This window comes from Falco naumanni, chromosome 5 (genome assembly GCF_017639655.2).
Source record: "Falco naumanni isolate bFalNau1 chromosome 5, bFalNau1.pat, whole genome shotgun sequence".
In the NCBI taxonomy this organism is placed as follows: domain Eukaryota; kingdom Metazoa; phylum Chordata; class Aves; order Falconiformes; family Falconidae; genus Falco; species Falco naumanni.
In genome coordinates, this window is record NC_054058.1 from 92,493,561 (window position 1) to 92,509,945 (window position 16,385).

General features: G+C 41.0%; 1 protein-coding gene across 1 annotated transcript in view; it reads left to right on the forward strand.

Moving 5' to 3' along the window:
• Positions 1-16,385, forward strand: part of COG5 (component of oligomeric golgi complex 5) — a 182,625-nt gene that overhangs the window by 156,844 nt on the left and 9,396 nt on the right. Inside the window, exons 15-21 of the mRNA XM_040594563.1 lie at positions 584-694; positions 2,055-2,117; positions 2,912-3,015; positions 4,417-4,654; positions 13,412-13,488; positions 13,991-14,117; positions 14,682-14,761. Coding sequence (XP_040450497.1) covers positions 584-694; positions 2,055-2,117; positions 2,912-3,015; positions 4,417-4,654; positions 13,412-13,488; positions 13,991-14,117; positions 14,682-14,761 — 800 coding nt within the window. The remainder of the gene's footprint in view (positions 1-583; positions 695-2,054; positions 2,118-2,911; positions 3,016-4,416; positions 4,655-13,411; positions 13,489-13,990; positions 14,118-14,681; positions 14,762-16,385) is intronic.

Genomic DNA, 16,385 nt, shown 5'->3' on the forward strand with positions numbered 1-16,385 from the left:
GTGGTGATGATAAAAAATGCATGCTTCGTGGAGTTCAAATATGAAGAAATGATTTTTTAATTTTTGCTGAAAGATTCATGGATAGAACTCTTTTTAATGACAGGACTAGCAGTTTTGGTCCTTGCAGTTCTGTTTTTCTGTTTATTTACAAGCCACTAATATGTCCAAAGCTATAAGTCATGTATTTGAAGAAACAGAGTCTTTAAGGAGAGGCTTGAATGGTTGTCAGGAGTAAGGACGGGGGCTATACAGAAAAACATACTTTTTTCAGTTCTGCTGGTGCTAGTTTGTACTGCATCCTCAGGTAGGTGACTTCACCTGACTCATAGATGACAGCAGCTGAAGTTATGCTGGGACTAGGTATCTCCAAGTGATCTGGGTCTGAGCACTGTCCAAGACAGCAGTCTCTCATGGCATTATCTGGAGATGGAAATCATAGGAATCAAGATAAATTGTTAAATGGAAGAACATTTTGTCCTGAAGACCTATGGCTTTCTGCTGCGGTCTAAGTTAACTATAAATTTGTGGTGATGCACCGTTTAAAGAGTTGCCGCTGTTTTAACCATTTCCGCAATCACTGCAGCTGTCTACTCAAGGAGATGCCAGCCAGGTGATCGGACCCCTCACAGAGGGACAGAGGAGGAACGTAGCTGTAGTTAACTCGCTGTACAAACTGCACCAATCGGTTCTGAAGGTAGGCTTCCTCTGGTATTTCTCTTCTTGCCATAATGTCGACTTTGTTGCTGTATTGTAACTATATTCTGCCATTAGCTGATGAGAACTCTGACAAATACAGCCCAGGTTTGGGTTAAGGGCTGCACCATGCTGTGCATTTGTACAGCTCTGGGACTTGGCTGGCCCTGGTAAGCACTGCTATGTGACAAATTGTCAATATTAGAAGAGAAGTGAGAGATGTGTTTATGGAGAATAATCACATCTCACAGCCTTGTTTTGTGAGCCTAAACAACTGAACAAACTCTTTTCTGTTTTTTCTTACCAAGTAAGCTCTGGCTTTGTACTGGCCAGCCTGATAGCCCTTGTCTGCATCTGTCCCAGCCCAAGCTTACCTTTCTCAGAAGACTGAAAAGGGGAAGGTAAAGGGTGAAATCAAGAAAAGCAGCACCTCACAGATACCTCCATGCATTTTGGCTGTGACCAAAGTCTGGCCTGGAAGAGTTGTCAGGACTAAGCACAGTTACGAGTAATTCCAGTTTACTGGCTTAGTGATGCCAATGGTTACACAGTCTCTGTAAATTAAAACAAACAGCTATAGTGGAAGTTGTAGTTAATTGTGTTTAAATCCTAGCCTCGTTAGAAAAAAGATCCCGAGTATTCCTGACTGTGGGTATGTTTAAAGAATGTTAAAAAATGCTAAAAATCCTATAAAATTTGTTTGGAATTTGCAAACAGATGGTAGATCAACTTTTAAGTCTGCTTTCTCTGATGTATTTAGTAATGAACCTCATGTGCCTTAGTGTTGGAGGGAGATCTGGTATGATTCAGTCTTTGAGTTCAGTACTTATCTGGCTTAAAAATACTATTGTGCAGCATGTTCGTAACCGTAAGGAAATCAGTAGAATATTCCTTCAGATTGTTCCTTGACTTTCAGTTCTAATGTCACTGTAGCTGTATATAAACAGCTATTTAACATGTAGTATTATAGCAGTCATAATACTGAGAAAGAACAATTCTTTCAAATATATGCCATAGAGCTGCTTATATAGCTCTCTATAAATTCTATACTTAGCAGTTGGGGGGTACACCACTTATTTTTATTCTGATTCCATTAAACCTTGAGCTAAATTTCAGCTGAACTCAACTGAATCATTTCTTTGCCGAGACAGAAGCAGAGTCCATAGGGAATTTGAGAGCAAAGGACTGAGACTGGTGCGTTGGAAAGTCTGTCTGTATAAAACACATTTGATAGTTATCTGTACCTATGTAAACCACCCATTACTAAGGATAACTTAGTATAGTTCTAAATGAAATTAAATACTATGGATTCTAATAATTTGTTGAATGTTGATGATTAAAAATTACCTTAACATTTTTAGGTCATTACCAATCAGAGCTCGTTTCCAGCAGCTGCTGAGCAAACAGTCACAACTGCCTTAAAGGTAATTGAATGTCCGTGTGCTGCGGGGGTGGGGCTGAGCTTTGCTTTGTTTGTTATGCTTAAAATGGGCACTTATTTTCCTAGGTATTATTTTGTGCCAGTATGTGTTAGTCAAAGGTATACAAATATTCTGAAAGTTACATTTTGTTGTATCTGTAGCTATATATATATTGTGTGTGCCAAATCACTGCTTGAGTAGCATTTGTATTCAAGAATACTCTTGTAATGGTTGGAACCCAGATGTCATATGACTGTGAAAATAAATTTCTTTCTCTGCAGCATTTACACAGCAATAACTGGATCCTTCATCATCCCCTTGCCCCCTAGCCACACACATAAACCTGTAATTTCTATGCTACGTGGTGCTTTTCCGTGGGGTGATGTGGATGGCCGTGCAGCGCTCTGTGGGTGACAGCTATCCACATCCCTCCTGCGGTGCAGACCTGGGAGGGGTTGTGTGCAGAGGAACGAAGGGCAGCTTGTGTGTCTGGGGAATGAATGGCTGAACAGTGTGTACGCACAACATGTACGTGTACAGACCGGGAGTGCCAGGTAGTTGTGCGCCTTTTTGAAGGAAGGCTTTACACCGAAGTAGTGAACAGCCTTATTTCTGTGCTTTACTGGTAAAATCAATTAAAGAGAGGTGTTATCTTAGGGTTTTGACCTTCTATTTAGCAGTTTCTAATGCAGAAAGCACTGTTGAAATGAACTGTTTGTCAAGGTGTTTTTGAGGTGTCAAAATGCAAATGCTTCTTTGTTTCCTTACTTCTGTCTTTTTTTCTTACTCTGTTTTAGGCAGTCCATGATCTGATGGGTAGTGCTGTTCAACCGTTACTGAACTCTGTAGGAGATTCAGTAGAAGCTATTATCATCACTATGCACCAGGAAGATTTTTCTGGGTAACTAGAAATATTTTTTAAATTTAACGTTGCTTTAGTAAGACATCCTGCATATGCATAATAGATTATTATTGCCACAGTGTCCTTGGAGCAAGAGCATTTGGTTGAGGAAAAGGCAATGCTTTATGGTCAGTGAACACAGAAAGCAGGATCACACCTATCTATTGAAACAAATCGATCAGGTAGCATCTGTCTTCCTCACTTTTTTGGGGGGTTTCTGGTTTTTGGGTGGGTTTTTTTTTTTTTTGCATATCTGTTGAATAAAATTCATTTTAAATAGAAAATAAAGCCAAGCAGAGGCCATTATTGTGCTTAAAAAATGCCTTTTCCTTTCAAAACTTATTTTTTGGGGGAGACAGTCTTCAGAACTGTCAGTATTCTTGTTTCTCAAAATAAAGTGTTAACCTGTGATTCAAAATTACCCAGAAATCTTTCTAAAGTATTATCGAATATGGAATGGTTCAAAAATTTGTTTTTATTGAAAGCTCAGATTTAGTGTATTATGCTATTTTTCCATAGCATTTTAGTTAAAATTTCCAGTATTCTTTATCTGCAAAGATCTTGAGTCCAATCTATAATTGAGACTTCCTTCCTGAGTGTTATTTTGGTGGTTCTCTCTGTTCTGACATTGCTTATATCATCATCAGATGTCCTGTTTTCTGCCTTGGAAATTCACTGAAAATAGTTTATTTTCAGAGGTGTTTGAAGTTTTCCTTTTTACTTTTCTTTTTAAACAATATTTTATGCTCTCCATCTTTCTTCTGCCACTACCAGCAAAAATACTTCTCTGGGTGGATAAACTGATTCCAGCCAAAGGCTAAGTTTTGTTAGATAGCCTTCCTGAGTCTGGAAAAGCTCTTTTGCCTGACTGATCCAAAGAAAGAGAAAGGTGATGGATTTCTATGCCCTGTAGCTTCTCTTCTGCTTCTGTGATAATTAGATTGACGTTACAATTCTGGTTTTGGAGGAATCTAAGAAGCTAATTGTATACGTAGAACAGGTTTGAGATAGGCTAAACTACTAACCCTGCGATATGTGCATGTACTTTCTGATCCATTACTAGAGTTTCAAATCAACAACTGGGACATTTAAATTTAGGGGCTGGATTTGAGGTTTTGGCTCCAAACTGGTGGAGGCTCTGCAAGTTGGGTAGGACTGGGGTGATTACCTTTATCTTGTTAGGATGGGAATGGCTGATAAGAGGTTCTTTTTGACTACAGTTTCAGAGAGTGCTAAATGCTCTTTTATTTTGAGTAGAAATGAGTCTCTTCGCATGGAAATCCATGCCGTGACTTCGTGGGGTGGGGAAAAAAATTAAAAAGAATCCAGTGGGTTTTGGTTGTGTTTTAAAGATGAATTTAGCTGTCCCCATTTCTTTTTTCTTTTCTCTTTTTTTTTCAGATCATTATCCGGCTCAGGAAAACCAGATGTCCCTTGTTCTCTGTACATGAAAGAACTACAGGGTTTTATAGCAAGAGTCATGAGCGACTACTTCAGACATTTTGAGTGTTTTGACTTTGTCTTTGATAACACTGAAGCCATGGCTCAAAGAGCAATTGAACTTTTCATTCGCAATGCCAGTCTAATAAGGCCCCTTGGTGAAGGTGGGAAGATGCGGCTCGCAGCAGATTTTGCACAGGTACCCTTTATACTGATTTCTGCTTTTTACTGTTAACTTTTGTCCCTATCAAAGTATGAGCAGTTGGTTGTAGAGATTGGTGCGTTCCAGTTCTAAACATCCTCTCTGATGAGATACTGTATCCTGAGAAATGCATCTGCTAAGTAGTTGAAGATCCTTTGTCACCGTAAGGCACATTCGGGGGGGTCTGATAGCTTCCTGTCAAGTGACTGTTGCATTTAAATTCATTGACATTTTATCTCACTTGTCTGACCTCTTTGGAACATCCATCATTTGCCACCATTAATTCACTTCATTCTTTCTCTCTCTTCTAATGGAATGGCGTGTCGCTTTCTTAATCGCTTTATATATCACAGTGCCCACAGTAGTTAATTGCTAGCTCAGCTGCCTTGCACTGTAGGAGACAAGCTAAAGAAATACCAATATCTTGTGGAAGAACTGCCCTTTCGGTAACGGAAGAGCGGTTTTCTTGTGGGATTCTCTTCATGACCTGATTGACTAACTTGCCTCCCAGTTTTACCTAGCTCTTACACTGGACTAAAACACAAAACAAATTGCATGATTAATACCCACTACCAGCCTGCATTATCTGTTGTATTCAAATTTAATTTGTCAATAGTAACACCGTGTTATTAACTTGCCAAAGAATACAGGCATCCACTAGATCGGTCTGAGGGTCCCAATTATTGTTATCCTGGTGGAAATGGGAATTAGCTGTCTGCATACCAAGTGCTGCTTTTGGCTGGTAACTGAGGTGGGAGAAGAAGGCAGCAAGGGAGGAATCACTGCCATCTCTGCTCCTGCTTGTGGCTGCTTTGTATCATTTGCCTGTGAGTTACATACTCCTGAGTAAAGATTTTTTTATTCATTGCTCAAAAGTATCAAATCAGCCTTTAACCACAGACATTAAGGGGAAGCTTTCAGTTGCTTTCAGTGAGAAGGTTCCATTCCCTTCTCTGTTTTGAAGACAATGGCATGAAACTGGAGGGGAAAAAAGGACACTTGACTCCTCTTCTGGAAGAAATATGGATAATTTTTGTAATTTATGCTGCAGTACTAAAGTCAGTCATATAAATTTAGGAAATATCTCATCTGATCTAAGTACCTATTATAACGATACTAAAAATATCACTCCTTTATCTTTTTAAAACATTTTTCTCATTCTGACACTGGCTGCCTTTTAAGTGAAAAATGAAGGTATGTTTTCATTTAAATGTAGGGGGATTTGCATGTTCTTCCACATTGTGCTGAGTATAACTCCTGGATGGACAACTGTGTGAAGATGAATGTTCTGATTTCTCTTCTTTTGTACTGTGGAAGAAAAAAAGATAGGTTTTGAGTTTGTTCTTGTCTCCTGCCTTCAACTGTTGCTGTGGCTGGGTGCTGCCTTGTGTTTTTCTCATCTTCACATTACACCATATTTTTTTGGCTTGTTTAAAAATGGGCTTAAGACAGGAACTTTCTGGGTCCAGGCAGCCCCATACAGCCACCTCAGTGCTCGCTGTGCATCTTTGCACAGAGCTCCTTGGGGTGTCCCAGGCTGCACAGGGGCTGTAGTGTCCAGAATGGCCCGGACACTGTATCTTCTTGCTTGTGATGACAGAAAACAGACTGAAGCATTTTGAACATGGAGGCTGCCTTGTATCTATTTTTTCTGGGGTGTCTCTGCCCCTCCCAAAAACCTGATGGGTTTTGGGCACATGCCAGTGATGCCAGCTCCTGGTAGCCCCACTGGGGAGGTTGTAGTTGCTCCGACCTGACCAGGAGTCCTGGGCACATTTACTGAAATGCAGCTGTAATCCTGAACAGGACTCCTTTCACTTCTGTGCTCCCATTCCTGTGCACACAGCTTTGTCAAGGAAAAGACTTGATTCTTCCAAAGAGAAGAGGAGGTTGCTGCTGCTTTGGGCTGAGGAGAGCAGGGAGCAGGTATTTGGTTGGGCCACTGGCTTGATGGGCAGGATAAACTTTTCCAAATGGCTGTGAATGCTATGTGCAGAGGTTTTTTCAGTCCCAGAAAGGCACTGCATTGTTGGACTAAAGCCAAACCCGAAGGAAAGGATCTGCCTGGAAAGACTGTGTGTGGAGGAGGAGGTTTGTTTATAAACTGTTTTTACTTGTGCTCTGTCTTGTAGAGTCATTTTGAATTTTCTGTGCTCGAAAAGGGTTACATGTTCCTGCTTAATTTGGTGTTTTGGTGTTATTTGCAAGCAAGATTTGGGTAGAAATCTGTCCAGAAGCTTTGGTTAATTTGAGGTTCTATTCTAAACACACATGCAGTAAGTCAAATAATCTTCCATGCATCAGATTTTGGGTACCTCACGTGTTTGTGCATATTACTTTCAGGGCACTCAGAGTTAGAGTTACAGCTGCCTCATACTCGGTGGAATAGCTTTGGCTGAGAGTCAGATCTGAAAATTTTTGCAGTGCTCAAAACAACAACTGTCTACACGGAAGGGGAAAAACTGAGGCTTCAAGTTCTCTGCATTGAGAACCAGGTTCAGTGAGGTGCACAACAGCCAATTTTCTTGAGTAAGGCTCAGCTACTTATATAGTTAGGAATTACTGCTGTAATTCTGTTGAATTCTGTCTTATCTTCAGTGCCAGTATTGCATTTTTTTTTTTTTGTTGTGCATTACCGGTATTTCAGCAGTCAGACTAGGTGTGTGCTAGTGTGACAGCTGTAAACAGAGGTATGATAGGCTTGCATTATGCCTGAATATCATTAATATGATTTCATGAAGATCAGTGCTTACAGGAATGCGGTAGCATCTCTAAGCCCTAGAAAATGCCTGCAGTGCTGCAAGGTTATTATCCCATACTGTGCTGTTCCTTGGGACTCTTGTTGTTTGAAATATTTCCAGTCTACAGGCTGGATTCACCTCTTTTCTCACTCTCGGTTTTTATGCAGGCAATTGCACAAGATTTCTTTTCAGTTCACTCCTATAAATTCCTGGATCAAATTGTTTTCATTTGGTTTTGTATTTTTAAGGTGAACATAATTTCAGTATTCATGTATGTAATACCAAATTTCACTTTTTAATTCAGTACTAGTCAGTCGGAAAAAAATGTTATCCTGGAGGCAAACAAGCCCTGATGTTTTTTCAATTTTATGTTTCTGGAGAGGAGCAGTTCTTCTCCAAAGGACATTTTAAGTTGCTTGGTATTCAGAGTTGTTACAGCACTTAGACTTAGGCACATTTTGGGATTGGTGACTTGTAGTTCAGGCGTTCCTAAAACCCGGTGGAAGTGCTGGACAATGCAGCGAACACTGCACAAAATATAAGCACAATCCATTGAGAAGTTTACTCAGAAGAAATGAGGCATCTACAGTAATATTTGGCATGGAAATTAGTCGTCTGCTGCATAAAGTTTGTAAGCTGATACAGGAGGATAGCAGTTTATTAATAGCAAATACAAATCATAAGTGCATTGAAATAAACTAGTCTAAAAATTGCAAAGACTGGGTAATCTTTATGCTTTGTGGCATGAAGGCATGACGTGATTTCCCATCTTTTCGTAGCACAGGTGTATGTTTGGAGTGACGTGTAAGGCAGGAGCCACTGTCTGTGCCAAGGACCCCATCTTATGTCATGACTATTTTCAGCCTTGTTGAATGGACTATTTTTATTGGTGCTGTTTGAATTAGTATTGTTCTACATACACCTTCACGTATTTCTTATCAAGGTGTGATTTGTAGTTGGGGTTCTTGGCATTCTTCAGGGGTTTTTTGTGTGCAAACACTTTTGATGGGGCATTGTTAACACTACCACCAACTCTTCAAGTCTTTTATCAAGAAATTATTTTTAGAATTTATTTATTTTTACATTTATTTATATTTATAATTTATTATTGATTTTTCCTAGAAAAATGTTTTTACTGTGGAAGTTGACAATGCTAAATTCTAGTGCAGAAGAACTGTTTCTGTGCTGGTTAGTCTATGGTCAGAATCTGGTTTCCTGATTCAATATGTCGCATTAAAAAAGGAAGAATATTAGGTGTTTGGATTTTTAAACATGTAAACGGATTTGCTCGTTTTACGAAACATGATGATACAAGTGTGAAAGTGCTTTTTATCATTTTTCCTAAAAAACATCCTTTCAGTCATTTCGGAATTGCTGGATGGGGGAGAAATGAAATTCTGTATCCCTTCAAAGCCAGCTTCTTGCATATAATAGTTCAGAGCTCTTCTGCTCCCTTGCTTGTTAAAGCATTCGCTCCTGGTGAATGGCTAGAAAAAAGCATTTTGAGTTAACATTTAAAAACTTGGAATTCATCTTGGCCAGGAGGAAATGTAATTGCTAAAAATTTAATGTTAAGATTTTCCAGCTGAATAAACAGCTGTTTAGTAATGAGAGATCTTGAAAATACCACAATAGGCACTAAACAATAACTTCACCATGGGGTTTTTCAAAGCACTCTTCAATATATATGCATTATCTGTATCTAGACTATGTATTAACTTCACCCTTGGGTTGCTGAACATAATCCAATTAGAGAAGCTAGCCATGTGATGTATTTTTTACAATATGGCTAGCCAGTGAATAGTTCAACAGATAATTGACCACCTAGCCATGGGCTATGGCAGGGTCATAGGAGAAGAAAAGATTATATAGCCTTCTTGGGCTTAGAGAGCCAGAATTATTGAGGAGAAGCATATGCTGGGAAGGAGTCTGCCACTGTGTTCTGCAAAGCATAGCAAAATAACATGAATAAATAATGGAAAAGCAATAGGTTTTGAAAAAAGTTAGAAGAAACAAGGCAGAGTCATTAGGCCTTGTGTTCTAGCTGCCCCTTCTTTTTCGGCAGGCACGTGCACTTACTACTGCTTCTCCTGGATCCTGTGCTAAGGATTATCTCACTGTAGTCAACCAGCCCTCTGTGGTTGCAAATTACTGCTCAGACACTTGATTTGTCACTGAATTTAACCTGGATGTCTGAATTTTCAAATTTGCAGTTCTGGGAGAGAAATTTGGAAAAGAAACAAAAAAATACTACTTACCCTCTCATATGTAAAGTCCACCCATAGGACATGGCTGTCTGAAAAGCCTTGTGCATATGATGCAAATACTGGCTTGCAGACAGCCAAAAACTTCACCTGACCTGTAAAAGCTCACCAAAACGCTTCGGAAACTATAGATATATATTACAGCAAAAGCTGCTACGGGATAAACGTGCTGCATGAATCAACAGCTGGTGCAGCTTCAGGTGATGACAGGTAGCAAAACCAAGAAGTGATGTATGCCCAATCCTCTGCCCAATTCCAGCAGCTGCTTTAGCCGAAACGATTCCTCCCCGGCACTTGCTCCAGGGCCAACGGTGCCTGCTGGCACGATGCTCAGTGGAAGCACACAGAACCCTGCACAGAGGGCCTGCAGAAGGGAATGTAACAGCAGAAGGATGCCGTGGCATCTCACTGCATCATTGGGCTCGGACAAATAGCTAAAATTCAAGTGAAGAAAACAATCTGGGTTATTATGCAAAGTACAGTGTACAGTTTTTATTGGAGAGACTGCATTATAACACATAGCAGACTAGTGTTGTAAATTTTTAAAAAAAAAGTTTCTGTAGTTTATGTACATTTTTACCACATTAGTTTTCACTCATTCCCACTCTTCATGAGTCAATTTGAGATGGTATAGTATGCTGCAAAGCTTAAAAACAATTTTTTTCTTTGGCAACTAGTACCTCACGAATCAACCATCTGCTGCCATTAAATCTATCTAGTTCTAGCAATACTAATAATTTCCTACAGTGAATAAAGGTTGAGGATGAAGTAATAGAATTTTCCAAAGTAAATTTTATTCTTTAGTACTTAAGACTAAAAATGTTGATTTATGGGAACTGCCAAGTATGTTCAAGAGAAATCATTTAGATTTGTTTTAATAAGGAATTGGTTAAGCTGTAGAAAGTTTCACTTATGTCTCATTACATCATACTATGTTTCAGGAGTGGAACAATCATTTGAAACTTATTAAGCAAAATTATATTTTGCTGTGCTGGGGTTTCTTTCCCCTCATGAGTACAGTTTCATCCGTGCATCTCTGTTTCCTCGAGTCAGACCGGCAGTTTGTAGCCTGCATCAAATTCTGTAAAGCACCTAAAAGAATTCCCTTCTCCTTGGTTCTTCACAGCCCACGGCTCCCACCAGAGCTGGGACACCAGCTCCTGCAGGGTATCACTTACTTCCAGCTGCCCCTAGCCAATACTGATGCCTGAAAAGAAGCTCTGGAGAAATCAGTCTTCCTCCCATTTGTTTTTCAGGGTCTGTAGGGTTCTTGCTATCATGCTGCAGCAAAGCCTGCTTGATTAACTCAGCTTTTTGGCTACTTGTTCCTGATCCGGTGCAACAGACCAGCCTCCTGGCTCCCGTACACGCTCAGACGTGCCCTGGGGGATCTGGGGGAGCAGCATGCTGAGCTTGCTGTAAGCTTCATCGCGGTTTGGGGTTGGAGCACCTCACTGCAGAAATCCCCAGGGAGAGCCTGCCTGTCCTGGGAGCGTACGCTCAGCCTCGCTCCCTGGTGCCAGCAGGTCCGGCCCGCAGCACTGCAGCCGACGGCTCCTCCTCAGGCGTGGGGACGATGGCTTCCCGTCTGCGTGCCCTCCGCGCTGTCTGGCGGGTGGCCTGCTTGCCCAGGAACGTACGTGCTCTTCAGCCCGAGAAACAGGCACCTCTCGTGCCTGCGTGTGGAGGAGGTGACCTAGCCCTCGGGCTGCGAGGGTTACAGAGAGGTGGGGCAGGGATCCCACCCAGCTGTAGAGAAGCAGCCAATTCACAGCCTGGAGTAGAAGACTGGGGGGCCAGAAGGGCGGCAGGCAGGAGGGAGCCAGGCTGCAACCCGGGGCTGGAGCATTCGTCTGAAAGCAGAAGACAAAGATCCTTATTTCTGCTTCCTGGATTCTTGTTCACTTTTTGCTCCTGTGAATTTCTGCTTAATGTAAAATGCAGATTTCAAGTGGCCTGGAAGTGCTGGATGTGGGGCATGTATTCCAGGGTTCGTGGGCTCGGGGAGCAGCTTTGCACTGCGTAGGCTAGCTCCGTGGGGCTTGCCCCATCTCCTTCCAGAGGTGCCCTCCTCTCCTGGTCTGTAGAGGAAGCGTGAGTGCCTGGGTTTGGCCCTCTGGCTTTCCCAGCTTCGTCTGCGTGTCGTGTAGGAGGATAGTCCCCCAGTGTGACCCACCTGACCTATTCTAGATGGCTCCTGTGGGGAAAGATGCATCACACCCCAGGAGTGGCTGTTTACTGAGTAAGAAGAGAACCTGTAAATGTTGAGAAGTAGGTGAGATGACTCCCATCCTGCCGCCTGCTTTTTAAGATGGGTGCCTGAAGTATATGGCCTTCATTTGCATTAATTGCTAATTTAATTTCTTCTGGGTTTAGATGAGCTACGGCATCGCGGTTCACCACACCAGCTTTCTTGTTTGTGCTGGAACCCCGGCATAGTTAGGTTCTCTCTCGGTGAAGCTGGTGGCCTGGCAGCCAGCTCTGTCTGAGAAAATTCTACAGCTGCAAAGAATAATAGTATTAAAGACTTGACTGTAAATAGTGTCTTATCACAAACACTTTGGAACTCATTCAGCAACGTTACTTAAATGGGAATCGCGTTGTATGGTGGTTTTGATCACGTTACTTATTTTAGCTGTAGTTCTTTGAAACTTAGCTTAATTGTGCTTTATGTGAAAATCAAAGTCTGCACAGTCTTTCAAGTTGGGGATTTAAAAAAGTGTATGTGGAGAACAAAACTTGCGTGTCTCTGTTGACTGACATCTCAGGAACGCGAAAAGTAAAGACTTAATCCAAATCTGGCTAAAATGACTTTACCAATGAGGTATTTTGAGTGGTGGTATTTGTGTTAGTGTGCATACTAACTGAAAGTTTGCCATGTAAGGTTCATGTTCAGTCTGGGATCTGGAGGCAAAATTATTCTTTCTCACTTCTGTGTCCTCACTGTTAATGAAGAGCCGGTGACAAAATTTAGTCTCACATGAATGATGCAAAAACCCAAGCAGAAGCTGGCTCTTGTTCGAAAAGGCAGGTGAACTCCAGTGCTTAAAAAACAGATAGTGTTAAAAACAAACAATTGTTAAAAGACAGCTGCTCTAAGTCAGAGACCAAACAGCATGAAAATAAGTGTGAAAATAATGCTCTTACTGATGCCTGTGATTCCGTGTGACCCTGTGACAATAGGTCCCAGCTGCCTTCTATCCAATCTGTGTAGGTTTTGTGCCCCAGAATTTGGGGCCAAGTGTTCAAGAAGGAATCACTTTAACCTTGTCCTTCACTAAAGGAAAGGATGCCCAGCTGAAATGTGTATGTATTTTTACTGCTTTAGGAGTGGCTTATGGAGTCTGGCCTAGATTTTCTTTCTTCCCAGGCTGCAGTCAGATTTTTGGGGTATTGACATAAGTGTTTCATCAGAAAACTCATCACCAACAAAATAAACCTACTGCGAGAAATAAAGCTTCAGTCACAGAAAGCTCACAAGACCCCATCTGTTCTTAACCAGAGACTGCCACTGTGGTTGGGATGCCATGGGATGCGACATGGGATGTTGCCAAGAACAGGGAAAAAGTCTTGGCTCGGGCAGTGCGGTATGACGGGAAAGGATAGCTTCTTGTCTCAAACTCAGCCACCGGCGAGAAGTCGGTGACTTGGTCTGCAAGTCTGGATTATTGCTTAAAGGCAGGCTACTTCAATACCAAGTTTTATATTTTTGGAAAATGTATTTCACATTAAAATGTTTGGTTTTATAGATGGAGTTAGCAGTAGCACCGCTGTGTCGGCGAGTCTCTGACCTAGGAAAATGTTACAGGCAGCTGAGGTCGTTCAGGTGAGTTGCAGTCACAGGAACTTGCAGTTGGCAGTCTGACCCAACGGTACTGCAGAACTGTTTTTTACCTCGTGTTACTTCTGATTGAACTGAGAGCTTTTTTGGCAACACCCACCTGCAAATTAGAAATAGATTAAAGTTCTTTTAAATTTTATGCAGAGAATAACTATGATTTTAAAAAATCTTTGTCATGCAAATGTTGGCCAAATTGTACTTTTTTTGTGTTGCTTTCAGTGCAACTGCTGTATGACAGTGAGTTCTATAGTTACCTTAAGTGTTTTCACTGAAATATAAAATGTAGAGTCCTGTGTTGTTTAATTACCTTAGGCAATTTTTATAATTTTTTACAAACTGAACCTGCGTTGAAAACATAAGATGCAGACTAATGGAAGAAAATGAGGTGATTCTATCCTAACACAATATTGCCACCTTATAGCCGTTTTTCTAATGCATAAGATAAGATTTTTCTTTCTTTCACAAGTATATTGTTACCTTTTTCCAGACCACTGCTGTTCCAGACCAGTGAGCATATTGCCAGTAGCCCAGCTCTGGGAGAGGTTATTCCATTCAGCATTATTCTTCAGTTCTTATTTACAAGAGCACCACCAGAGTTAAAATCACCCTTCCAGGTAAGAAGATCAACCTGTCTTTCCTTTTGAAACGTCCTAAGGAAGGAGGAATTAAAATTGTAGTTTGCCCTAGTTATTTTAGTTTAAAAATATTCAAGCCCATACTTTATGTGATTTGATGGCGTTTGTTTTTGTTGTGGTAAAGGTGTTACAGTCACTGAATTCATATTTTGATTAATTAACAGTAGGAAGAGAATAAGCTGATTTTAAAATAGACTCTCAATTCTTTAACATTCCGTCAGCTCATAGAAGAAATTGCGGGTCTTATCCCAGACTGCAAATAGCCTGGATCCTGCTTACGTAAGATGCAGGAAATCTAGATTCAAACCCCCGTCAGAACTGGGCAAACAGCTGATGCAGGAGATCATCTTGGAGCTTCCAAATAATGTTTTGGACTGTTTCTGTTAATTGACTCCACCTCCTTAACTCATTCTGCATCACTGTAGTATTAAGAGAGTCTCATGTGGCCTTCATTTATGTCATCTTTGATTCTGAAATTGGTGTGTGTGGTTTCTTTTTCACGTTTATGTGTAACTGGTGCTTGTTTGTGTTTCTCTGCATCAGAGAGCTGAGTGGTCCATTGCCCGCTACTCCCAGTGGCTTGATGATCATCCATCTGAAAAAGACAGGCTTGCTCTCATACGGTAAATGCTTTTTTCTTCTCTACATTCATGATAATGGAGCAGTAACTTAGTCCTGCACACCAGGACAAGTCTCGAAAGGTAAAAAAATGTGCTATAGGAGGTGTATCATAAATACCATTACCCTTTCTCCGCTCATGGGATAAGTTGCGGAATGGCAGAATAGGTAAACTGAACGCTCCCCTTTACCCTCTGTGCCCAAACCCTCCAATGCCTTTGGAAGGAGCACATAATCCTCTTGCAAAAGAAAGAAATGATGCACAGTGATGACTTAAATTAATACTGTGTTTTGGCAAAACTGCTTCTCTCAACTGTCAGAAAGTCAAGGCTGTAGCCGTCCTGTCTTCTGTATCAGGAAAGAGAAGCTTTGGAAGCTTAAGCAATGAAAATGTAGGTAGGAAGTTAAAAATGGAAGACCCTTGTTACAGACCTGTGATGTTATTCTTCAGGAAATCAGCCTAAGATCTTTAGGAAGTGATAATTATGTCTGATTTTTAACATATTCCTAGGGTAGATGACTACAGCTAAATGCTATTTTGCATCTTGAAATGTTAGGAAAAGTTACGAAGAGACTTGTTTCATAAAACAAGCAGATATTTGAAGTATGTTAGAGACAACAGATGTGTTGTATGAACATGAGAGAGCCAGCCTGAGGATGCTCAGGATTCAAGGCTCAGGTGATTGTTTGGCTCCTAATGCCCTAGTTTTCCAGACTTCTCAGTGTCCTGTCCTGAGCTCAGTGTCACCCACTCCACTGGCACGGGAAAGGTTGTCACGCTTAGCTGCGCGAGGCTTGATCTGGCCTGCGAGCCAACTCTGTCCTTGAACTTCTGCGCATGAATGTTGCCAGCTTTTTGTGAAATCATAGAAGCTGACTTTTAAGTTCCAGCCAGCAGTGATTGTGCTTGAGAAAACGCACCGTTATCTGTCCACACTTTTAAAGCAGCCAGAAGTGTCTGCAGTAGATATTTACAGTTCTTGACGCTGATAGCACCATACAGTCCGGTGTAGTGCTTGGGCCAATTAAGGAAATACTAGTTGATCACCAGTACATGTTAGTAGGATTTATTTCCAGAATACTAAGCCACAAACTGTGTCTCCTCAGATGTGTATTAAAAGAGTGTTTTTTGAAAATCATACATGTTGTTAGTCTGGTTTGGCTACAAAACTAGGTTTTCTTGATTCTCAAGGCATGACATCTTGAATTACAGGGGAATGGATAATTGGTGTAGGGCTAATACAGCTGTATATGTAACTTAGTTATGAGTATTTTGATTGTCATTTCTGTCCTGATAGTACTGGCAAAACTGACAGTGTTGAATTTCAGAGATGCAGGGAAAGCCAAGAATGCAAACTGAGAACTGATGGGATTTTATTCTCTTCAGTCCTTTTTCACAAATTTGAAAATGCCATCCTTAAACTACAGCACATTTTTGGTTTATTTCTTGCAATTAAATTTCATCCAGACTGATTCAGTTAATGAGCTTGCTGCTGGTCATGTTCAGACACTGATAAATTGCTCTGACCACAGAGGTATTAAGGGACAAGCCTTGGGACAAGGCTTTTAGGCAGAGTGAGTGTCATCCTTTAGACCGTGGTGGTAGCGTAGCTGGAATACTTCAAGCTT